Genomic DNA, 26,690 nt, shown 5'->3' on the forward strand with positions numbered 1-26,690 from the left:
TGGAAATTGTGTGTTTTCCTTTACCAAAAGTTAAAACACCAACAATCTATTATTCATTAATAATTGATAAAATACAAAACAAGTGTTTTCCCTAATTTTTTGTCATTTTAAGTTTTTATTTCCTTATTCAGCAAATGTCTCCGGCACACAAAGAACTAAATGACCAGAGGAGCCACAACTATTGATTAAATATCCATGAATCCATTTTAACTGGTTAAATTCTTCAACTCTCCCACACTGCTTCAAGGTCACTGTGAGTTAACATAGCCGCAGTGTGCAGCACACTTAACGCAACACGATGACATCATCGACTTGTACGGTGCTGAAAGGCGAGACAGTCTGAACTTTCAGCTAAAAAAAGACCGCTCTGGCTATTATAGTTTATATTTTATGGCAGTTTACAGTATAAACGGGATCTTATTAGCAGGGCACCTCCAGCGGCCAGCTGCCGCTCCGTTTTTCGTGGGGTAAATAATACGTAGCTCATTTCCCGAGTCCAAATAGAAAGGCGAATGGCGCCGGCGCGAGACCTGCCGCCCGCCGTCAATGTATTTCAGCAAAATTCTCAAAGACTCATTTTAATTTGATAGCGTTTGGTTATCAGCCTTTCGGTTTTCCACTCTTAGCTTTTCATAAAAGCTCATTTGACAAAGAAAAAGCTAGCGGTTGGAAGTAATTCTAAATACATGCAACGTAAGAAGCTAGCAAAAGACATTTGAAGGGATCATCATAGCACCATGCAAAACGTTCAGATTAGAGAGGTTAGTTAATCAATAAGTTGGGGGACAGGCGGGAAAAATACCAACTAAATAATAAAGAGACGCATACCTGCATCTTTTCCTCGTTTCTCCTCCTCTTCTTTTCTTTTTTTCCGAAATTGGGCACCAGATGGCTTCGACCGCTTCTTCTCCATTATGTTTGTGAGTGGTGATATATGAAACGGTACCTGTATCCCTCCATCATCACTCTCCGAGATCCCTCCGCCCCCCACCTGATGAAGGGCGCTATAGAGCGCACTACAGAGGCGCGGCGGACACAAGGGGGCGCCATAAAATCCCAATATAAACGCAAACAATGACTTTGTTGTGCTTTTATTACAGAAATATTATTATTATCATCACCACTCATCACTATTATTATTATGAAGAACATGTGATTTCTATGTTTTGTTGATGTATTGGTTGATGGAAGAAAAAATAAATAAAATTTAAAAAATAATTTAAAAAAATAAAAGAAATTAAATGCCGCCCCCTCCAGACTGCCGCCCTGTTCGGCCGCACATGTTGCACATATCAAGCTCCGCCACTGGCTGGGCTGACCGCTGGGGAGAACTGGGTGGAAGAATGGAACACAGAAGTGTCCCTCCGAGAGCTCCGTCATATTTCAACCCATTTTTATGTTAAATGCACTGGGTTTTACCATGGTTTTACCCATCGACATTTACCCTATTAATTATTTTACCGTATATTACATCTAAATTTCATGGTTAAACTGTACATGTAAAAAAGGTAGTTCTTTGATAAGCTCAGCTAGTGCAAGAGTGGCAGTGACCTAAAATACATAAATATAATTTTACTTACCGGAAAAAATGAAGTGGAGACTCCTTGGACGCTCTATTAGTGCAATTAATACCACAGCAAGTCATTTTGTCCAACAATTACACAAATAATATCCAAAAAGATTGCACAAACGCTACAACTACTGGTCTGATTTCAGAGACTAAAAATCGCGGAAAAGTTTTCAGGCGAAACCGAGGCTCTACAGAGGCCTTTCCATGGAGCTAGCTCTGTGGTCACGTGGGTCTGATGCTCATTAATTATACAGAATTTTAGGCATTTAATACATTTAAACAGAAGAGTGAGAAAAAAATTCACCCCCCTCAGAGTTGTCATGAGTGTAAACTAGATCATTTAAACCAAAAACATGTTTTGGTACCAGGCTGTAAACATGTTTATTTCCGCTGTGAAATTGGTATGTTTAACATAGGAGTCAATGAGGATTTGCTCGCTTCTGACACCAGCCCCCAGCAGATGAGGGTGGAACTGCAATGTAATTCACTTCCGGGTTTGCTTCAGTTTTTGACCGCATTGTGGGGGCTTGGGAGAAACAAAAAACACAACCTGCACCAAACCTAGGTACATCTGAGAAGGTAGTAGAAGGTAGAAGTTTACAACACTGTTGCATTAAGGATTGGCTACATATATATGAACTGATCAAAAAGATGTGATAATTCCATGTAAATATGAAATATCAGTCTGATTGGCCTTTGAATGTTTAATCAGAAGACTTTAGTTTCTTGACTTATTCGGGGAACATACAGAAACAAACACAATTATTGTGCTGCAAGTCTTTTTATCTCTTAAAAATGTTTAAAAATATGTTTTTGTCTAACATGTCTGGCTGCCAGTCAAATTCAATTTAATATTCTGGTTCTGGTTTTTAGGGCTTTACATGGACAAGCTCCATCATACATTTGTGATCTTCGCAGTCCCTACATCCCCAGCAGGTCCCTGGAACTCTCTCCCCCTGAGCCTGAGATCATTGGACTAAGTGGTCTCCTTTAAAAAGCAGCGGAATCTCACCTGTTCAAGCTGGCTTTGATGTGACCATCATCACCCTCCTTATTCTGCTCTTTCTACCCATTTTGCCTTTCCCAGGATCCACTGATTTCTCTCTTTCCTCTTCGTTTTCGCATTACCTTTCCTTACATTTTTAATCACAATTTTTAGAATTTTTTCAAAATCTTTTTTATATTTAAAATGTTTTGTTCTTGTGAAGCGCCTCTGATTTTTATCTTGAGAGGAGCTATATAAAAATTGTTTCCTTTTCTTTCTAATTAATATACAGGTGCTGGCCAGTAAATTAGAATATCATCAAAAGGTTGAAAATATTTCAGTAATTCCATTCAAAACGTGAAACTTGTACATTATATTCATGCAATGCACACAGACCAATGTATTTCCAATGTTCATTACATTTAAATTTGATATTCATAAGTGACAACTAATGAAAACTCCAAATTTGGTATCTCAAAAAATTAGAATATTCTGAAAAGGCTGAATATAGAAGACACCTGCTGCCACTCTAATCAGCTGATTTACTCAAAACACCTGCAAAGGCCTTTAAAAGGTCCCTCAGTCTTGTTTTGAAGGCACCACAATCATGGGGAAGACTTCTGACTTAACAGCTGTCCAAAAGACAATCATTGACACCTTGCACAAGGAGGGCAAGACACAAAAGGTGATTGCTAAAGAAGCTGGCTGTTCGCAGAGCTCTGTGTCCAAGCACATTAACAGACAGGCGAAGGGACGGAAAAAATGTGGTAGAAAAAAGTGTACAAGCTCTAGGGATAACCGCACCCTGCAGAGAATTGTGACGACAAACCCATTCAAAAATGTGGGGGAGATCCACAAAGAGTGGACTGCAGCTGGAGTCAGCGCTTCAAGAACCACCACGAGGAGACTCATGTAAGACATGGGATTCAGGTGTTGCATTCCGTGTGTCAAGCCACTCTTGAACATGAAACAGCGCAAGAAGCGTCTCGCCTGGGCCAAGGACAAAAAGGACTGGACTGATGCTGAGTGGTCCAAAGTTATGTTTTCTGATGAAAGCAAGTTCTGCATTTCCTTTGGAAATCAAGGACCCAGAGTCTGGAGGAAGAGCGGAGAAGCACAGAATCCACGTTGCATGAGGTCCAGTGTAAAGTTTCCACCGTCAGTGATGGTGTGGGGTGCCATGTCATCTGCCGGTGTTGGCCCACTCTGTTTCCTGAGGTCCAGGGTCAATGCAGCCGTCTACCAGGAAGTTTTAGAGCACTTCATGCTTCCTGCTGCTGACCAACTTTATGGGGATGCAGACTTCACCTTTCAACAGGACTTGGCACCTGCACACAGTGCCAAAACCACCAGCACCTGGTTCAAGGACCATGGTATCCCTGTCCTTGATTGGCCAGCAAACTCGCCTGACCTTAACCCCATAGAAAATCTATGGGGTATTGTGAAGCGGAGGATGCAATACGCTAGACCCAACAATGCAGAAGAGCTGAAGACGACTATCAGAGCAACCTGGGCTCTCATAACACCTGAGCAGTGCCACAGACTGATCGAGTCCATGCCACGCCGCATTACTGCAGTTATTGAGGCAAAAGGAGCCCCGACTAAGTATTGAGTGCTATACATGCACATTCTTTTCATGTTCATTCTTTTCAGTTGGCCAACATTAGAGAAACAAACATTTTTTCATTGGCCTTTAGAATATTCTAATTTTCTGAGATACCAGATTTGATGTTTTCATTGGTTGTCACCTATAAATATCAAAATTAAACGTAATAAACATCGGAAATACATTGGTCTGTGTGCATTGCATGAATATAATGTACAAGTATCACGTTTTGAATGGAATTACTGAAATATTTTCAACCTTTTGATGATATTCTAATTTACTGGCCAGCACCTGTAGGCCATTTTAGTGGATGTTATTGTTCCTTTATGCCCAGATCATATCTGTAGAACTCATAACTTCACAGGAAATTTTTGGCCAAGCTGTGTGATCGGTATCAGTAATCAACACTCCTGGAATTTGTGATTGGAAGCATAAAACTTGATCAGAGCATCCTAGATATGGCTTTTCACATGTATGTATATTTTATTAATATAGCACTCATTACAGACAGAAAATCACATGGTGTGTCACATAGATCAAAACAAATCATTAAGTCATAAAATCATAGTGATCTTAAAACAGAAATAAAAATCTAAGTCACATATTTATAAAATACCATTATCAAATGAAAGATGATTACAAATTTGAGTTAAAAATAAGAAAATACTATATTTAGATATTGCAGCTTTAAATGAAAGGGTCTTCAGCTGTTTTTTTTAAAGTGTCCAGACTGTCAAGACTAGTAAGGCTAAAAGGAGGACCACTCCAATGTCAGGGTGCAACAGTCTGGAAGGAGCCATCACCTGGACTTCTATAATTGGTCTTTGGAACTTCTAGAAGGTTCTAGTTTGTGGACCTGAGGGCTCGGGTTGGAGTATGAGGCTTTAGCAATTCAATGATATAATGTGAGTTCTCATGTGTGTAGTCAAGGAACTACTGTCACTAAAACATTTACCACAAGTTTTACATGAATATGGCTTCTCACCTGTGTGAGTTCTCATGTGTGTAGTCAAAGCAGTACTCTGTGAGAAAAATTTACTACAACATTTACATTGAAATGGCTTCTCACCTGTGTGAGTTCTCATGTGTGTAGTCAAGGAACCACTGTCACTAAAACATTTACCACAAGTTTTACATGGATATGGCTTCTCACCTGTGTGAGTTCTCATGTGTTTAGTCAAGTGACCACTGTCACTAAAACATTTACCACAAGTTTTACATGGATATGGCTTCTCACCTGTGTGAGATCTCATGTGTGTAGTCAAGTTACCACTGACACTAAAACATTTACCACAAGTTTTACATGGATATGGCTTCTCACCTGTGTGAGTTCTCATGTGTGTAGTCAAGTGACCACTGTCACTAAAACATTTACCACAAGTTTTACATGGATATGGCTTCTCACCTGTGTGAGTTCTCATGTGTCTAGTCAAGTGACCACTGTCACTAAAACATTTACCACAAGTTTTACATGGATATGGCTTCTCACCTGTGTGAGATCTCATGTGTGTAGTCAAGTGACCACTGTCACTAAAACATTTACCACAAGTTTTACATGGATATGGCTTCTCACCTGTGTGAGTTCTCATGTGTTTAGTCAAGTGACCACTGTCACTAAAACATTTACCACAAGTTTTACATGGATATGGCTTCTCACCTGTGTGAGTTCTCATGTGTTTAGTCAAGTGACCACTGACACTACAACATTTACCACAAGTTTTACATGGATATGGCTTCTCACCTGTGTGAGTTCTCATGTGTTTAGTCAAGTTACCACTGACACTAAAACATTTACCACAAGTTTTACATGGATATGGCTTCTCACCTGTGTGAGTTCTCATGTGTGTAGTCAAGTTACCACTGACACTAAAACATTTACCACAAGTTTTACATGGATATGGCTTCTCACCTGTGTGGGTTCTCATGTGTATAGTCAAGGGACCACTGACACTAAAACATTTACCACAAGTTTTACATGGATATGGCTTCTCACCTGTGTGAGTTCTCATGTGTTTAGTCAAGGGACCACTGTCACTAAAACATTTACCACAAGTTTTACATGGATATGGCTTCTCACCTGTGTGAGTTCTCATGTGTTTAGTCAAGGGACCACTGTCACTAAAACATTTACCACAAGTTTTACATGGATATGGCTTCTCACCTGTGTGAGTTCTCATGTGTGTAGTCAAGGGACCACTCTCACTAAAACATTTACCACAAGTTTTACATGGATATGGCTTCTCACCTGTGTGAGATCTCATGTGTATAGTCAAGCTATCACTGACACTAAAACATTTACCACAAGTTTTACATGGATATGGCTTCTCACCTGTGTGAGTTCTCATGTGTTTAGTCAAGTGACCACTGTCACTAAAACATTTACCACAAGTTTTACATGGATATGGCTTCTCACCTGTGTGAGTTCTCATGTGTATAGTCAAGTGACCACTGACACTAAAACATTTACCACAAGTTTTACATGGATATGGCTTCTCACCTGTGTGAGTTCTCATGTGTGTAGTCAAGTGACCACTGTCACTAAAACATTTACCACAAGTTTTACATGGATATGGCTTCTCACCTGTGTGAGTTCTCATGTGTCTAGTCAAGTGACCACTGTCACTAAAACATTTACCACAAGTTTTACATGGATATGGCTTCTCACCTGTGTGAGTTCTCATGTGTTTAGTCAAGTGACCACTGTCACTAAAACATTTACCACAAGTTTTACATGGATATGGCTTCTCACCTGTGTGAGTTCTCATGTGTTTAGTCAAGTGACCACTGTCACTAAAACATTTACCACAAGTTTTACATGGATATGGCTTCTCACCTGTGTGAGTTCTCACGTGTTTAGTCAAGTGACCACTGCCACTAAAACATTTACCAGAGGTTTTACTTGGATATGGCTTCTCACCTGTGTGAGTTCTCATGTGTTTAGTCAAGGAACTACTGACACCAAAACATTTACCACAAGTTTTACATGGATATGGCTTCTCACCTGTGTGAGTTCTCATGTGTGTAGTCAAGGTTCTACTGTCACTAAAACATTTACCACAAGTTTTACATGGATATGGCTTCTCACCTGTGTGAGTTCTCATGTGTGTAGTCAAGGTACTACTGACACTAAAACATTTACCACAAGTTTTACATGGATATGGCTTCTCACCTGTGTGAGCCCTCTTGTGCCTTTTTTGTTTTTTATCATCTACACTGTCTCTGTGATCTTTGGATTGGCATATTTTATTACGTGTCAGTCCTTCATTGCTGTTTGATTCTGAGTTTTCTTTCCTGCATCCACCCTGATCTTGGTTCTCAGCTTCTGTAGTACTCTGACACAAGGGTTGGTTCTTGTTTGGTTCTGGTTCATGACAGTCTGTTTCTTCAGAAGGAGAGGGCTCCATGAAGGTAACAACTTCCTGCTTCAGAAGAAACTGCGCTTCATGCTGATGGATAAGGAGTTCTTGTTGTTCCTCTTTCATCAGTGGAGGTTCTGGTTCCTTCTGGTCCAAATTGGAGGTCCATTTCTGTTTAGAGAGCTGCTGGTCAGTCAGAGCCATCTTGTTTTCCCAGACATGATGCTGTGGAAGTTCTGGACAGGATAAAAGACAAAACAAAATGTAGAATAATGTGAATTAAAAAAATCTCGTGTTTGGACAAAGCTTCTCATTCAACATGTTTTTATTTTCATGACCATTTACATTGGGCGATTCTAACTGAAGGCATTAAAATTATGAATGAATACATGTGGAGTTATGTACTTAACCAAAACGGTGAAATAACTGAAAACATGTTATATATTCTATTTTCTTCAAAATAGTCACCCTTTGCTCTGATTACTGCTTTGCAAACTCTTGGCATTCTCTTGATGATCTTTAAGAGGGAGTCACCTGAAATGGTTTTCCAACTGTCTTGAAGAAGTTCCCAGAGGTGTTTAGCACTTGTTGGTCATGAAAATAAAGAAAACATATTGAATGAGAAGGTATTGTTGAGGGTCTGCCCTCATGAGGAAATTACTGTGCAGTGATTTTCTCCAAAGACTGTGTTAAATTGCTCTTAAAAAGCAAATATTCCAACATCAGCGCCAGAGACACTTCCTTTCCCATGATGCTCGGCACACGGAAGCAATGTGATGATGTCACCGCCAAGGCGGAGCACGAACAACACAACAACCAGCTCAAAGTTATAAATTTCAGCTAAAAACAAAACTTAGCGTTCTTTTGTACCGGTTTGGATGGCTGTGAAGGACACGCTCGTTGAACGCTCCGATCAACGTGAGCGGATCAAACACTGAACCGCTGAAAAGCTGGGTTTGGAAACCCAGCAAATCTGCTCTCTTTTGTTCAACTCCAGCTGATGTGCGAGGACACAGAACCGCTGGAAAGCAACTCCATAAGCCATCAAACCACACGGAGACGCTGTAAGTTATCAAACTCAGCACAAAAGAAACTTTGCTCTCTTTGTGTCCAGCCAGTTGGAGAAAACTGTGGAGGAGAAGCGTAAAATCACATCTGATCAGCGAACACAAGGGGCGCCTTGCTTTGATTCAGAACAGCTGTTTGCTCCTGCAAGTTTTATCTCATTTAAACTTTTATCTTTTCTCGTCTCTTCTAGACCAAAATAAACGGTCGCAGCGTGAGACCGTTTCAAATTATCAGACGTGTTTTCCTCTTTTCCGTAACCAAACCACGCACGTCGGGTCATTGTGTTAATTGATCATAGTTAATTATCTTTAGTTGTCAGCTGTGGCCAAGCTGTTTAACTTAAAGGATATTAATTTATGATTAACCTCTGGTGACGCTTCATGATGGTTTGAACTTTTGAAGTGTTTAAGTTTTACTGTGAGAGAGAGAGAAAGGAGACAGCTCCCAGACACACACACACACACCTCCCCATCGGTTATCAGTGTGGGAGAGAGTTAGCCTTGAATCACAGAGAGAAAGGTTCTGCTCAGAAAATCACACACACACGCGCACCTGCTCTTGGGAGAACAAGCATTCATTCATACACCCTCCATTTCACACACACACATCTCCAATTATATCAAATTGTTTTGCATTATTAATCTCCTTGTTAATTAAATGTTATAAAATTCAGATTTTGTCTCCAGTAAACTTCTTTGTGTCGGCGTGAAAATCTCTGCTCCTGATTCCACGAGTTTCAGGTAGACTGGTAAGAGTTTGGATTCAATTTTTCCCCGGTTAAAGGGGATGGTGCCCCGGAGATACCTAAAGAGTATCTTAATTAATTAATAACTCGGTAAATATTCCCATATTTACAGAATTTATTGAAGAATCCAAAAGTAAGTAAAAGCTTACTAATTATTCGCTTCCCAATAACCCCAACAGTATATATACCACAAGTGTATATATATATATATCAGGGGTGGACATTAACTTCAAAACCAACCGGCCAGCCGGGCCGGTAACTCTGAATATTTACCGGCCCTGCCAAGAATCTACCGGCCCCGCTGGTCAGCTGCCAAAATGAGTCAAAATAACAACTGAACCGTTTTAAATGTAATAAACCTTTATTTTGTACACATTCACAAACATAATAACGTATTCAAGTTTGAATTTGTTTGTTCCCTCAACAAAACACGATTTTGGCATCGCATACTTCCGGCATACAACTCAGTACATCACCAACTCCGCTTTGCTGTATTCGAGCCATTGACTGTGTTCGAGATGAGCTAGTTCTGCGCAGATTAGACCAGCGGTGATCGGCGAGCGGTGCATGCCGGTTAGATTTGTGTCGGAATTGACGCCGACTTGCTCTGACGTCATGCATACGTAGGCAACGATAACCTCGTGAGATCAAGGCGGCCGCAGATTTTGGAGCCAAGCCGCTGCAGTTGCTCTCCACCGGCTGCAAAACCTAGGGGATGACGGGAAACACCTGGCTCTCACCTGATCTAAGATCTGATTGGTTCATATTTTGATCCAAACATCCGGTGGTAGAACATGAAATGTTAGTTGGTCACATGTATTCTGTAAATCATGTAACGTTGATGATGACAACAATATAGGCCATAGAGAAATGTGTTTTGTTTTCTTTTGTCACGTTTCCTATGAGCACACTAAACCTACAGCTGCTAACCTTTACTTATTATTACAGTCATGTTTTCATATACAATATATGACATCCACAAGCACGTGAGGATGTGTTTCAGCTGCTAACAGGCACCAGAATTAAAATTGAAAATTGAACAAGTGTGAACGCTAACGTAATATCTTCATCCATAGTCACCCCCGAGCTACACATACAGGGAAGTCCAAGAGATTCAACTGGCAGAAACAACTGTTTCACACCATAGTCTCTCTCCTCTCCTCTCCTCTCCTCTCCTCTCCTCACACACACACACACACACACACACACACACACACACACACACACACACACACACACACACACACACACACACACACACACACACACTCACACACACACACGTAGAGGAAAAGAGCTGAGGAAATTGAGGACACCAGGTAGTTAAAAGAAAAACCACAGCGGAGCCGAGGCGCGCCTCGAATGGGGCGCGTCTGATCTGAACTGAGGAGCGGCCGGACTTCGTGAGCGATTCGCTTCGGGCGCTTCCGCTGCCGGTGTGTCCCCGGCGAAACGCCGGCTTTCAGCCACTCCCCCTGCTGCTTCCGTCTGCTCTCGTCTGTTTTCCAGGCGAGGCGCTGCTCAACTCGAACACGGCCATTCTCTGCGCCTCCCATCTTCTTTAAACCGCCAAGAATCATTTTACCTACGCACACGCGTCTCTGCTTCATACCGTTTCGAACTGTCTCGCTTCTCTTAACCAGTTTTAAAGCGTTTTGCCGGAGATTTCATCAAGAAATCCCATCCCTGTGGTGGTGCGATCTTCCTGCGTGCTTGTGTGTTTCTAGCGTGGTTCCACTTCCGTCTTTAATAGTGAACTTATAGTTCACGTGACTATAACTAATCGTGCAGTACGTGCACGGATCGTACAAGTGCAGTAGGTGGCTAGAGGCGCGCAGGTTCACGCGCGCGAAACGAAAACTGCGGCTTCCTACAGGGCGGGGCCATAGGCGAAAGCCGGTGTGTAAATGACAAATAAAGCTTGGGCGCCACCCGGGCGGTAAGTCGTCAAGTATTTACCGCCCGACGAGAAAATTTAGCGCCATTGGCGCTCGGGCGCTTTAACGGTCCACCCCTGTATATATATATATATATATATATATATATATATATATATATATATATATATATATATATATATATATATTGTAGCGTCACGAAATGTCCTGTTTTTGACCTAAAAGGTCATGCTCTGCTGCGTCTGCTCGAGCGGAGATGTGATGTCTCCGTCGGGAGGCCTAATCTACATGAGATATTGGCCCAAGGCCTTTCATGCCCTCTGTTCATCTAAACTGCTTCACCTCCTTACAGTTCAAGACAAGACGGAGAACTCTTTTGATAAATATATAATCAAACAATGTTTGTTATTGCCAATTATAATGTGAATCAGATGTTCAATCATTTTGTGAAATGACAATGTATTACTTGATATTATAATCCTGTGATCAGTAGTAATTATAATTTTGGACAGCTGCACTAGACACGTTGACACAGAGTTATGTTAAGTCACATTACACATTTCCTTTTGTCTGATACAATCAGAACCTACGTTTCTGATGTAAGGGTTGGTTTTCTGTGGTGTCTGTATAAGCCCTCTTTTGCATGTCAAATTCTGATTCGCCAGTAAACCAAAATATGACAATTATAAAAACTATTCCCACGTCACCTTTACTTCAGTTCAAAGCGTTCTAGAGAAGTTTCTGACAGGCCATCCGGAACCTTTACAACCATAAGAACCTTGACAAGCTGGATAAAATCTGTTGCACGTTACACCTGACCACAGTGGTTCCTTCACAATAAAAGCTGAACCTCACGACCCCTTCAGGGTCTCGCTGACGTCAATAATAACCTGTCGTGACCTGGAAGCATTCCAAGACTAGTCTGGTCGACACTGCTGCTGTCTCTACCGGCTTCGGTACCAAGGAAGGTCCACGGACCTCGACATTCTGGATCTGAACGGAGGCTTCCCCTGTGGGTACGTAGACCAACAGATGGCGTTTAACATGTTTTATAAATCACCAACCGTAGTTTAGAGCAAAACATTCGCTGCCACTCAGAACTAATTGCTTCTCCAGATACGAGAGTTCTGATAACAACAACACATACACTATTCATCTCACGTCTCATTCAACTCAATTCTATTCAATTCAATTCAAAAATACTTTATTAATCCCAGAGGGAAATTAATTAACTCCACCTAGATTAATTGATTAATTCCACCTAGTTTCATCAGTACACAGAGTGTTTACAGTTAGACCTTGTTTAAATTGTGTAGAAATAAACTTCTTAACTATTATAAACCTGACTCTCTTTTCTCTGAGTTAATAGAAAGTGTCCAGTAATCACTGCAATAAAAAGTTCTGATCTTCTGGTTAAAATATTCAAAGATCGCAGTTCTCCGCCCCTCCCGTCTGCTCCGGCAGGCCTGCGAACACCAGATTATCCCTCATGCTGCGGGCCTGAAGGTCCAAAACCGTCTCCTTTAGAATCTTGTTGTCCTGGGCGATCCGCGTCATTCCCTCTTCCAGGGAAGAAACGGACTCCCACAGAGACGCGCTCTCAGCAGCGAGCCGCTCGACCTGCTCCTGACTGAATTCCAGAGATGTTCGGAGGTTCTGAAACTCCTGGTGAAGAACCTCGAGCAGATGAAGTCGCCCCTCAAACCCCAGAAGCCGTTTATCAATAGAATCTAATAATTCCAATACGTCCTTCCGGGGAGATGAGGCCTCAGGCGAGTCCTGAGGACGGCTCCTCTTGATCCCAGGTGTTTCAGCCTCAGCTGCTGATTTCTTCGGACCCATAACGAAAACTTCAAAAAACTTTGTCAGTATAATTTAACAAACTTTCTAAATTTCCTTCACTTATCTCCAGATTGAGTGAGTTATACTTACCAGATTATTTTTCCGTTGTCAGTAGTTAAATTAGGCAAAAATGCATCTAAATTGTTTGTGGATGTTTGCTAACGAGCTGTCAACTTCAAACGCTGCTGTGTCCGGTGATCGGCCGTCAGCGCATGCTCAGTTATCAGCCAACTTCCTCCAAGCTGTATGCCTATGGTTTACACTGAACATGCTGTTCAGGCTTTCAGCCGCTCTGCTCCTCATCTCTGGAACTCACTCCCCCCGACATCAGGAACATCGACAGTTTTACCCTTTTCAAAACCAAACTCAAAACACACAGTATGTTTAAATCTGCCTATGACCTCTGATTTTATTGAACTGTTTCTCTCTTTGTTTTTTCTTCGTTGCCTTTTATTGTTGTTTTAATGTATTTTCTTAAGTATTTTCTGTCAAGTGACCTTGGGTGTTCTGAAAGGCGCTTTTAAATAAAATGTATTATTATTATTATTACAGCACCTTGACACGACTAAATACATATTATGCAAAATTTTGTGAACATCAATTTATTTGCATTTATTTGTTATAAATGCCAATATATAATTCTTGCTGTCAGTATTTGCAAGATATTGGTATTTGGGTCTGTACTGGTTAGACTTAAATGAGTTAAACCAAGGTCTATAGCCTTTGGGTCATAAACTATGAGCTATAAGCATACTGGTCTTTTTATACTGGGAATCAGGAGTTATTTTAGTGATCATCTTGTTTCTTATTAATTTTTGTCCTGATTGTGCCCCGAGCAATTTTATGACAGAATAAAAACAAATAAAATCAACATAAATTGAAAAATCGTCTGAAATAATCGAGATCTCAATTTCACTCACAATAATTGTGATTATTATTTTTGCCATAATCGAGCAGCCCTAGTGGCATGCATGGTTGTTGGTGCCAGACGGGCCGGTCTGAGTATTTCACAATCTGCTTAGTTACTAGGATTTCCACGTTTACAAAGGGTTTACAAAGAATGGTGCGAAAAGGGAAAACATCCAGTATGCGGCAGTCCTGTGGGCGAAAATGCCTTGTTGATGCTAGAGGTCAGGGGAGAATGGGCTGACTGATTCAAACTGATAGAAGAACAAATTTGAAATAACCACTAGTTACAACCGAGGAATGCAGCAAAGCATTTGTGAAGTCGCAACACGCACAACCGTGAGGCGGGTGGGCTAGAACAGAGGAAGACCCCACCGGGTACCACTCATCTCCACAGCAAATAGGAAAAAGACGCTACAATTTGCACAAGCTAACCAAAATTGGACAGTTGAAGACTGGTGCGCCGCCACGGCAAAATAAAAGCTACCACACCTTCTGAAGGATAAAAAATGTTTAAACAACGTACCTTAAAGGGACTTTACGGAGTTTTGAATTTTTATGCTCGCGATTGCCCCCTCAGGCCAAAAGCGTAACGGCAGCTTCAATAGTAGGCTCGTGCACGAGGCAGGCATGCTGTACGTGCACACTCCTTAACGAAAATAACAGCTGAGACAGTCAGCTCCGTGTGTGTGTGTGTGTGTCCCCCAGAGGACAGGAGAACGCGCAGCTAATTAATTAAATAATTTGATTCTGTACGTTTCTCTTCAGCACAGCCGACAAAGGTTTAAGATGGGTCAGTCCTCCTGCATGCTCTTGAAAAATTGTTCCAAAATGAAAGTTGAACCCACATCTTTTTTATCTGTGAATTCAATGCCGTTCGGCGAGTCTCAAATAAAACTTTGGGCATCTTACTGTAAAAAAATATACCATTAATGTAAAAAATAAACTCTAAATAAACGATGTTCACATCCAGAATCGAACCCGGGTCTTCAGCACGAAAGTCCGACGTCTTACCAAGCGAGAAATTGTGCCAGTGACGTCATTTGTATCTGTACCTCTTAAGAGCGGTTCAGAGGGCTATGCCTGAACGTGAACGTGCATGAAGCAGCCTGCTCGACCCGAGCAGCTCTCTTTTTCTGTGATTTTACAGAAAAACAGGCAATCACAGTAAAAATGCCAGGGCTCATTCTACAGGACCAGGGCATTGCAGGAGAATGTATTAAGAAGAAATTTATTATTTCTATACATGTTTTGGCTGTCAAACTTCCATAATGCCCCTTTAAGAATTAATTTTTTGGATATGCATTAAAACTATGTAAATACGAGACATATATAGTCTATATTTGTGTGCATGTATACTAACCATAATGACAGTTTAAAATGAAACGCTGCATACACATCCTTCATGAAAATACTGTTGAAGTCATATAATGATAACTGCAAATTAATCAAATCTACAGGTAAAAGGGAAAATCAACTTTAGATGACTAAAGCTTGGTTTATGCTTGACGCACTTACTTTCCGCTTGGTGATGCGGCTCCCGGATGGAACGCGCTTCACAACTTGCAGCGTTTATGGTTCATGCGGCTTGTCTCTGCGGTGAGCCAATATTCTCCCAAACTGAACGGGGCAGCATGGAGCTCTAAGGCATGCATCCAACACTACACCATAGTAGAAGTAAAAATTACTGTTGTTTACAACATGGCATTCCAGCATTTTTTAACAGCGTCCTCGTCTTTTCCGACAGTGCGAGCTATTTCTCTCCAAGAATTATTAACATGTTGATCACAGTGATCTTTGAGAGCTGAATCATACAAATGTCTGTATTTACGAACCTCTGCCATACTAGTTCTTGCCAGTCCGCCATGTTTTTCCGTGTCCGACCGTCTGCGTGGTTAGAAAATTTCCTATGTGCGCGGTGCGGAAAGTTTGGGCCGTGCGGAGGCACGGTGGAGGGGCCGTGGTCGTTAAAATGATGCAATTTTGCCACGCGGAGCCGTGCGAACTTGGCGGATGCGTCAAGCATAAACCAAGGTTTAGGGATTAAAGAATGCGTGTGCAAAATAGAATAATTTATATATGTAGCATTGTTAATCTACATAACTAGAATTTAACGTTGTTGCTATTCAGCTTTGTTAAATTCTGAGAAAGATCAAACAAATTGGCAATGAAACTTATATCATATATATATATATCCACAGATATTTATATAATCGATAGAAGTTCATACACCAACTGGCTTGGTCTATATTTAAACAAAAGAGTAATATTTAATTTAAGAGATTTTAATACCGAAAGTGTATTCAGTGTTTCCCCTAGGAATTTTCCCAGCTGTGGTGGAGGTGGTGTTGGCCGGGGGGGGGGGGGGATATGACACATCTCACCTTTATGTTAATATTGTTTTATCTGATGCACTCCACTTTGAACTGCACCAATCCAGCGACTGCTGCATTGTAATAACTAGTATTAAAGGTGAGTACACCAATATTTGCACAAGAATAATTTCTGTTTTAAACTCTCAGTGACACACTTTGCAGGGTGGATTTGGCATTTAATTTTTCTTGGCGTCTGGAAAAACTTCTTCTTTTGCCCGCCTTTATTTGACTTTCTGCCCCCTTTATTTTGGTCCAAGATCATTACAGGGCTGGCCCTATTAAAAACGTTCTACACCCCTGCTTAGTAGACTTAATGAAGTATTTTTAAGCCAGTATAAAAATGACTGAAACACACATTTACATATTTGGCATTATTGACCAATATTTTTTATTTAATTTATTTGTTAAGAACATCAAGATGCATTACAGTGAACATTATAATAAGCTGGGCGGACACTGTGCGACTTTTTCACTCGTAACTCAGCTTCAGCTCAAACTGTACGACTTCAGCGCAGGGTAGATCTCACGAGTCATGTGCTCACTGTACGTCTGGTAGCAACACGTCGGACCTAAAAATATGCTAAAAATAGCAGTTTTTACACAACACGTCAGACTTTTTTGTCTTGTTTTGCCTGGTGTCCTTCGGGAGTGCTGCAGGAGGACACACAGGGATTTATGGGGGTTAGATGAGGAAACGAAATAAAGAAAGTAAATCTGTGTTTTGTGATCAGTTTAATTTGACTGAACACGACAAACACGCTTTCTTGACAATCATTGTGAGTAAAAAAACGTGTAGAAATAAAAACGAACAGCGTGTGTTATTAGGGAAATAGCGGGTGAGCGGTAGGGCTGTCGCGGTAACCGCAAAAATGAAATATCGCGATATGGAGAAGCCCACCGCGCTGCATCATGGGCCACCGCGATTACTGAACTTGGTTCAACTCAATGATGCATGTTGAGAAGTGTAATAAAAATGAACTTGTCATCTGTTGTATAATTGCTTTATACAAGTTATTGATCACTACTGTTTGTCAATCACACTTATCATGAGGATAATCATGGTAGAGCCGAACATAATGTGATCATGAGGATGTAATCAAGGTAATCTTGGTGGAGGTGTGCAGCTTTGCACGCACATCAGGGAATGTATAAGGAGCAGAGCAGAGCTCAGAGCTGTTAGAGCTGTTTGAAGGATTCTATTTGACGAGGTTCATGGATTACGTTTTCTAACTGGGGTGTTCAGCTCTCCACCCATAAGCAACGGTAAGAGAAATGTTTCGTTCATGATTGATAACTTGTATGAATGCCGGTTGAATAAAGCCTTGTTGTTCATCTGATATTCAAGTTGTGTTTCATTGTTTCTGGCGTCGACTTGACAACGATCCTGATTAAATAAATATAAAGTGTAAAAAGAGACTTTGAGTCTTTTAAGGTAATTAAAATAAAATAAAACATTTTATTTTAGAACATTTTTGGCGTCACGAACAGGATCAGTCAAGCTATTCCAGCAACAATGAAGTGTTTTTGGAGAAGTAAAAAGGAGCTGAGTGCTTCTGGGGAGGGAACGCCGATTCCCGTGCCGATTCCCGGCTGGGAAACGGAGGAGTTCCGAACCATTGGTGATATGTTAAGGCAGCGCGGTGGACGCCCTGGGCCGTGGGGAGAGTTAAATGGAGTGGTCAGCCCCGCCGTGGTGCTGGACCGTTTGACGCGGATAGAAGTTAAAGAAAAAGCGCCGCTGGCAGGAGTGAGAGATATGATGTGGCTTTTTGCAGAAGCATGGAAAAAACAGGAGTTAGAATTGAGCAGTTGTAGAGAGCGAGCGGCGCAGGAGAAAATCCATGCTGAAGAAGTTGAAAAATCATGCTCAGAGTTTGAGCAGAGAGTGTGTGTGATGGGGAAAGAGCTAAAGCATGCTCAGAATGTTTTGGATAAAACGCTGACTTTTGTGTCTCGAGCGCAAAGGAAGGAAAAGAAGCGACCTCGTAGAGCAGGTCCTGCTCAGATCCGGGCGTTTGTAAAGAATGTTGGTGAAGATTGGAACCCAGAGAAATGGAACGGGGATCTTTGGGGGGATGATGAGGAGGAGGAGTGGGCGATTAAACCTGACCCACCACCTCAGCCCTTGTATCCATCATTACAGGGGATAAAGATGTCAGAACAAAGACCTATTACTAGGCGTCGGCGAGAACAGCAAATTATTCCACCAATACTGGTAGATATGGTGGATGATCAGGGACGGCCGGAACTCGATGAGGCGGGTAATATAAGAAGGATGTTACAACAGCAGCCACAACCCGCCCCTAGGCTGCTAACAACGCTAGAGGATTATTCACAAGATGAGTTAAATCACATGAATGGGAAGCTGAAACAGCGCCCAGGCGAACCAACTGACTCCTGGCTTAATCGCCTTATGGAGGATGGCGCGTGTGATATAGCCATAGATGCCGGTGATGCCATGAGATTTTCAGGATTAAGTACTGATGCACAGATAAATGCTGAATACCGGGCTACAGTCCGGGCATTGCCAGCTGATGAAGATTTCAATGTGGGGGATGCATATGCTCTGGCATGTCATGTAATCTATCCTACCACGGCGGACTGGTCTGAGATTAAAGGGCAATGGCAGACAGTGAGAGATGCCATTCAGCGGCTCACCAGACTCACTATTAGAGAGCAAGTGGCTCGAAACGGGGGAGCTGGAGTGGTGGACTGTAACATCTCTAAGGCAACTAGAGATCACCTCATCAGACATGCCCCACCACATTATAAACCCATGGTGACCAGCTTGTTGTTTGGCGCGGCAGACCAGACTTTTGCCGCGATAAAAGATCGTCTTGGCGAACTCACCACGCTGGGTGATTGGTCTGAGACGAGGAGAGAGGGAGCTAGAACTGAAAATAAACCCAGGATTGATCCACATTCAAGGGGTCGTAAAGGGGGGGCAATGGGCCCCTCTAGAACAGATCTGTGGAGGGCACTGCGACAAGCGGGAGTGCCGTTTGAGGAGATTGATGGATTGCCCACTAATGCATTGATGGAGAAATGCAGCCAAATGGGACTGAAGGTCCATTGTCAGTTCAGACATTGTCCTGAAAAGGACGACAGGATGTCTGTGTCAGAATTGGTTGGAATGTTGCAGAATGTGATCAGGGAGGTGGCGTCGAAGCCTGCTGAACCTTCCGCCCCTCCCAAGGAATCTTCAGAGGAGGAGAGTTCAGATGAGTGTTATCAGGTGGCGGCAGTGAAGCGTAGAAAGAAAAAACAGCACCGAAGGGAACATGATGATGAATAGGATGAAGGTCAAGCTCAGGTTGTTGCCAGTGCCTCAGGATGGTCAATAAATGATATCAGACCACATGTGGAATTACAGATTTATTGGAAAAAATCAGTACAGACAGTAATGGCATTGGTTGACACTGGGGCGGAGGCCTCGGTAATTCATGGCAATCCTGATAAAATAAAGGGAAACATTGTAGAAAAAGGAGTATCAATGCTCCACGAGCAAGTGGCAGACGTTCCAGAAATGGATGAAGTGCCTTTTGAGGTAAAACCAATCCAGGATTCTCCTGTGAAACTGGGGGTAAGATGGAGCGAACTCACCCCAGAGCAGCAGGAGCGAGCCTGGTTCACTGATGGTTCCTGTCAATATGTGGCAGGAACCAGGAAATGGAAGGCTGGGGCATTTAACCCTGGTACACAACAAGTTATGGAACTCACAGGGACAGGAAAGAGTAGTCAATGGGCGGAGTTGAAAGCAGTACACATGGTAATAATGGCGGCTGGGGTGCAGGGAGTAAGTATTTATACTGACTCCTGGTCAGTAGCCCAAGGAATGTTAACTTGGATGCCAACTTGGCATGCTACACAATGGAAGATACATTCAAAAGAGGTTTGGGGAGCTGACCTATGGAAGGACATTTGGGAGAAATGCCAAAATATTCCTGTGTCAGTATTACATGTGGATGCTCATACTAATAACAATGATCCTGAATCCCTGCATAATCAGACTGTAGATAAGATAGTGAAAATTCAGGCTGTAAGACAATCAAGTCCTGGATTAGCCAAATGGGCTCACGTTACTGCTGGACATTGGGGTGTGCAGGGAACATTGAAATGGGCGAGGGACAGAGGAATAGATCTCATCATTGATGATATTAAAACTGCCATAGAAGATTGTGAACCTTGTCAACATCAGAAAAAGAGAATCCCTCGACATATACAGGGACAGATACATCGAGGTAAACAAGCGGGACAGTGTTGGCAGATTGATTTCATTGGACCATTGCCAAAAAGTAAAAACTGTAAGTATGCATGCACAGCCGTGGATACGGTGTCAGGGGTACTGGTGGTGCATACGTGTCATAACGCCAATCAGGAGGCTACATTGAAATGTCTGTCATTAATAGAGACCTATTATGGACTACCTTTGCAGGTTCAGACTGATAATGGTACCCATTTCACTGGAAATAAGATCAAAGAATGGGCAGAGAACAACGCGGTAGAATGGATCTATCATGTAGCATATCACCCGAAAGCTAGTGGACTCATTGAGAGAATGAATGGGTTACTGAAAGAGAAACTAAGGAAACTATCGGTTACTAATTCTTTGGACAAATGGAGAGAAAATCTGACTAGGGCAGTACATCAGTTAAATAACAGACCCGTGGGGGATGGAGTTACTCCACTGATGCTAATGGTTGCCAGGGCAGGAAGGGAAACAACTTCTACTGACCCTCCTATACGAATGTGGAAACTAACTTCTGAGGCAGAACTCCCTGTTAGAGCAACTGCGGGCTCTGTGGGATTAGATCTTACAATCTTGGAAAGCATCACTTTAGTAACCAATAAAGTGACAGTGGTAAAAACAGGATTGGGAATTCAATGTCCACCAGGAACTTATGCTCATGTGTGTCCAAGAAGTGGTTTAGCTTTGAGGGGTCTAACCATTTTAGCTGGGGTAATAGACTCAGACTATCAAGGGGAAATAGGTGTGGTGTGTCAGCATACAGGTAAAGAACCGTTGGTACTGGAAAAAGGAGACAAGATAGCTCAGTTAGTAATCAAACGGTGTGTAATGTCCAAAGTTGAAGAGATTACTAAACCTACCACTATCACTCAGAGGGGTGAAACTGGGTTTGGATCATCAGACTTTACTGCGGGGGCAAAAGTGTGGGTGGAGCAGCTCAATGGTCCTCCCAGAGCTGGAGAGATTATTGCACAGGGAAAAGATGCTGTGGTAAGTGTATTGTTCCCCGGAGAGGAAAAATGGATTAATATTCCGATAAACAAATGTTACAGGAGAGAAAATTAATGCTTGTCATTCTATCTGCAGTTTTGTATGTATCCCATAGGCGGGTGTCTGAGTGACGGTGGTTGACTGGGTCCCCTTCCCCTACAAAAGGATTGAACCCTTGTCGAGGCGATGGATGGGCTCCGCGGACCTGGTGGTGTCGGATGTTTGGTCATTGTCCTCCATGTCCTCGCTGTCATCGCACTGAGGGCACATTTCTGTTGGGGGCTCACGGAAGGACAAGTGTTGGAAGAAGGGGTCATGGGCCATCTGGAATTGGTTAGCAGTATGTCCAACCGCACTCAAGGCACATTCACATGCAGAGCAAATGACGCTTGCTACTTGGGAAACCTAACATCTACCGGTAAGATGTACCGGTGCAGAGGATGTCTTAAATTCCGAGGAAGGGTGATCAGCCCGGGGGTGTTGGTTCAAGGATCAACAGTAACCTTTAATTCTGCAGCGCGCATCTGTGCATACCATCAGGGGAATGGTACTTGCATACAAAATGGCACAAATTGGAGTATGAAGGTTGATCGCGATTTCCGGATCAGGAATGGAACTGTAATCACAGGAGGATACGCCTATTTGTACATATTCTGGGTGCTGCCCGACACAGCTAGAGCTACGCAGACAGCTGTAGCTCCCCTGGTTCACACTTGTCAACAAATGGGACAAATAAGGGTAGCCGAATATGTGCGATGGACTGTGAAATTCCCTCCTATTCCGCCTTGTAACAGGAGGAGGCGAGCATGGTATGACACCGTGCTAGGAGGAACTGGAACTTTGTATGGTCTGGCTAACACAGCAGACAATGAGGTGACACGAACTATGCTGTCCAACACTGGAGAATACACCGCACAAGCTGTCACCAAGACTGCAAGATGGATGCCTTCGACTGTATCTAGTCAGTTAGAAGGAAGTGATGTGTGGAAAAGTGTATTTAAATGGAATCTAAAGCTTTGGAATGAAACTTATGATGCATTGCATAATTTGTCACACATAGGTAATTGGACAGTCTGTTCCTTGCAGACTATTCATGCTGAGACACAGAGAAATAGGTTTCAAATACAGGTAATGAGTAATAACTATCATGCATGGCGAACATTATGGAACATCAGTAGTTCATTATGGCTACAGCTACATGCAGAAATGACGATTTGTAATAAATCTATGTGTACTGGATACTGGGATCAGTATAATATGACATCAGTAATGACTGTGTGTAGATATCAGATACTGCCGGTGATAACCACTAAAGGGTTTTGGTATCTCCATGTTAGTGGAGAGTGGTGGGATGTTAAAACAAATCGAACATATGAAGTAAAACACTGTGATGAGACTGATAAGGGTTTAGCCTGCCCATTGGTAAAAGGACATAGCAATCCATGTTTCACTGATTCAAGGGTCGTACTCTGTGATTGGACGGTCACACCCCCAGAGGAACAGTTTTGGCAGGTGGGTCCTAACACCTTATGCGTGGCTACAATGACCAATTCCCCACAGGTACCTTCAGTTCCCTTTTCAGGTTGTCTCAAGGGTATACATATGTGGGAATGGAATAACGTGACCTATTGGTTGAGTAATTAACACTGTATCTAGTCGGCTGACTAAGATACAATGGGAGGTTTTACACTCCCCTTGGACACTCTCACTGGAACAATTCAAATGCGCATTGGATGGTTCCACTGAAGTGGCAAAATTGATTGACTCTCATAGGTCCAACCTTTCCAGGCTCATGGTGTCTACTCTTGTGGCACAAGGGGAAATAAAACATGTTGCTACATTGATTGAACAGGCTTCCGCTCATCATTGGTGGGATATATTTACAGGCATGTCGAGTACCGCTAATAAAGTGCTAATTCCACCTATGATTGCAGCATTAATTATAATCAGCATTCTAACATTGTGTATGTTATTCGATTAAGAAGAGAAATAAATTGGGTAATAATGCAAAGACTACGATGAAAATTAAAGTGGAACTACAAGGTATGTTATAAATGACGTTGGTTTTGATGGGGAAATGGTGATGGATCCATGATGTTACATAAATTAGATGAAAAGTTCAAGAGTGGAATGTAATAAAAATGAACTTGTCATCTGTTGTATAATTGCTTTATACAAGTTATTGATCACTACTGTTTGTCAATCACACTTATCATGAGGATAATCATGGTAGAGCCGAACATAATGTGATCATGAGGATGTAATCAAGGTAATCTTGGTGGAGGTGTGCAGCTTTGCACGCACATCAGGGAATGTATAAGGAGCAGAGCAGAGCTCAGAGCTGTTAGAGCTGTTTGAAGGATTCTATTTGACGAGGTTCATGGATTACGTTTTCTAACTGGGGTGTTCAGCTCTCCACCCATAAGCAACGGTAAGAGAAATGTTTCGTTCATGATTGATAACTTGTATGAATGCCGGTTGAATAAAGCCTTGTTGTTCATCTGATATTCAAGTTGTGTTTCATTGTTTCTGGCGTCGACTTGACAACGATCCTGATTAAATAAATATAAAGTGTAAAAAGAGACTTTGAGTCTTTTAAGGTAATTAAAATAAAATAAAACATTTTATTTTAGAACAAGAAGGATGGCTGCACTTGTATCAAAACGAAACGTTACTTCGCTCCTTTGGGAGCACTTTGGTTTTCAGTACGTCAGCTGCTGCGCAGCCAGAGTCCTTGGCCGAGACAGAGCTGCCACCAGCGGCAAAAAATAAATAAATAATAAACGCTCGGAGACCTGCTGAAGTCCCGGACAAGCACTGCTTCTGCAACCGTCCCGAAGAGAGTTTGAGCCGAGCTGGAGCTCACTCGCTACCTGCAGGAGGAATGCATCCACCCTAAAGAACCCCCCTGACATGGCGGAGCAACAACCGGGAGAGATTCCCTTTACTCGCCAGAGTCGCACGCAATTTGAGTTCGGAAGCGAGCGGGGCCGGACCGGAGCGGAGGTAGTGGAATTTGGGGTAAGTGCAACGAGCACACCATCCGAGAGGGTTTTCAGTGTTGCTGGAAATGTTGCCACCCCTCTCAGATCCTCTCTCAAACTGTATATGGTTAACATGCTGGTTTTCCTTGTGGGTAACAAGGACGTGACCGAGCTATAAATCACCGTCATTCGTGTGTGTGAAAGTGAAATGATAGTGCGCCCGCCCCCCGGCGTGCGCGCGCCCGGTACATGTAATTTTTTATGCTTGATTTTAAACAACTAAACAAAATGGGGACTTGTTTCTTATTTGTTAAATGCTGCAGCCAAATTTGCATTTAAAAGTTTAACCTTCTCCTGAATTTTGTTGTTTTTAAGTTCAGTCGGACTCCAACTGTCGGACAAACAAACGTTACTGCGATCTGTGTTGTTACTGCCCTTTGATCTGCATTCAGTAAAGCGTTATAAAAGAAGGCACGGCAATTTTTAACCTTTTTTAAATGTGTAAACATTAGGTTTAGATAGAACTGCAATAATATCGCATACCGCAATATTAAGCCACCCTGAATCACCGCAGAGGGAATTCCTCAACCGCGACAGCCCTAGTGAGCGGAGTTGATGCAGGATTGCGCATGCGCCGTGAGCGGTTCTGATACTTTTTGGGTCGCAGCCGCTTGCTGCGCTGCTTCAACCCTCATGAGGAACGAGCTAAATATCAAACAATCCAGAAGTCCGTGCGAGCTCACGATTGCTGATCGGTAGCTGGTCACGTGGTGTTAATCACCTCTCGTAACCCCCTGTACACTACACGACGCTCAGCGCAAAACTCGCCCCGATCTTGTGGATTCTCGCACGAGTGGAAAATCTGCTCAAAAAAGTGAAAAAGTCGCACAGTGTACGCCCGGCTTACTGTCTGTCTGTGTGTGTGCGTTGATGCCTGGGCCTGACGGAGCTCCCGGCTGCAGTTTTGTGTGTAGAGAGGGGCGGGCGCTCTATCTGACTGGCCAATCACAGAGCGTGAAGACAGTCAGTTATCCAATGAGGATTTCATTCAGCACGATTACAGAAATTTACGAGTTTTACACTCGTTTCTTGCTCGCATCAAAAATGCTTTATCCGTACGCTCATAGCTGTAACCACCCTGCCCTGCCTCCTCCTCCTTGCTACCTGCCGGCTGTGATCACAAGCAACAACACAGTAGTTCCCGCTGCTTCTTCGGGAAACGGCGCAAAAAAAATAAAAATAAAACATCAATAAAACTTGGGATGTTGTAGGCGTGGCGGTGGGATTTCAGCCGTGGCGGGCCGCCACGGCTGCGCCTATGTAAGGGAAACCCTGCATTTTCAAGTGGATCTTAAAGAACTTGGAATGGAATAAGTATTACATGGATGTAAGCTGCATTGATTGGTCGAGAATTTTGAAAGAAATTGATCCTAATGAGGCTCTGAGTTTTCTATGTCATTGAGAGACATGCACCAATAAGAAAATTAACTGTGAGGAACTCTAAGGCTCCCTGGTTGGATGAAGAACTTTGAGAAAAAATGACATTAAGAGAGAAGGCAGGGTTTCCCTTACATAGGCGTAGCCGTGGCGGCCCGCCACGCCTACAAGATCCCAAGTTTTATTTATTTTATTTTTTTTGCGCTGTTTCCCGAAGAAGCAGCGGGAACTACTATGTTGTCGCTTGTGATCACAGCTGACGGACAGCAAGAAGAAAGGAGCAGGCAGAGCAAGGTGCAGTTACAGCATAAGTTACTGAGTTTAAAATTAGAAAGGTAGCAGTGGATATAATGCTTTTTGGTTTACATGTTTCAATAGCATTAAGATAAACGAGTGTTGACGATCTTGACAGGGTTTCCTCCAGTGCTTATTAGGCCAGATTTTCCTCCCCCCACCAGGCTAAGCATCACTTATTCATGTAAAATTTATTTATTTTTTCACGTCTGACTTTAACCGCAACTAATACTGTATTACGGCGTGAGCGCAACAGCGACAACTTAAGATCGATGTGTGAGCAGCGTGAGAGGTCGGGTGTTTTCATCTGAACCCTTAAAACCTCCACTACGCTGCACTATTGACGTGTTAGCGCACGGCGCTAACAACTTAGCGACGTGACATG

The 26,690-nt window shown here is 42.5% G+C and overlaps 1 protein-coding gene across 1 annotated transcript in view; it reads right to left on the reverse strand.

Moving 5' to 3' along the window:
* Positions 1–4,817: 4,817 nt before the first annotated feature.
* The window catches only part of LOC139065834 (zinc finger protein 420-like), a 46,397-nt gene continuing 24,524 nt past the window's right edge, over positions 4,818–26,690 (reverse strand). Inside the window, exon 2 of the mRNA XM_070547926.1 lies at positions 4,818–7,753. Coding sequence (XP_070404027.1) covers positions 5,046–7,753 — 2,708 coding nt within the window. The 3' untranslated portion in view covers positions 4,818–5,045. The remainder of the gene's footprint in view (positions 7,754–26,690) is intronic.

The sequence above is a fragment of the Nothobranchius furzeri genome, chromosome 2, assembly GCF_043380555.1.
Source record: "Nothobranchius furzeri strain GRZ-AD chromosome 2, NfurGRZ-RIMD1, whole genome shotgun sequence".
In the NCBI taxonomy this organism is placed as follows: Eukaryota; Metazoa; Chordata; class Actinopteri; order Cyprinodontiformes; family Nothobranchiidae; genus Nothobranchius; species Nothobranchius furzeri.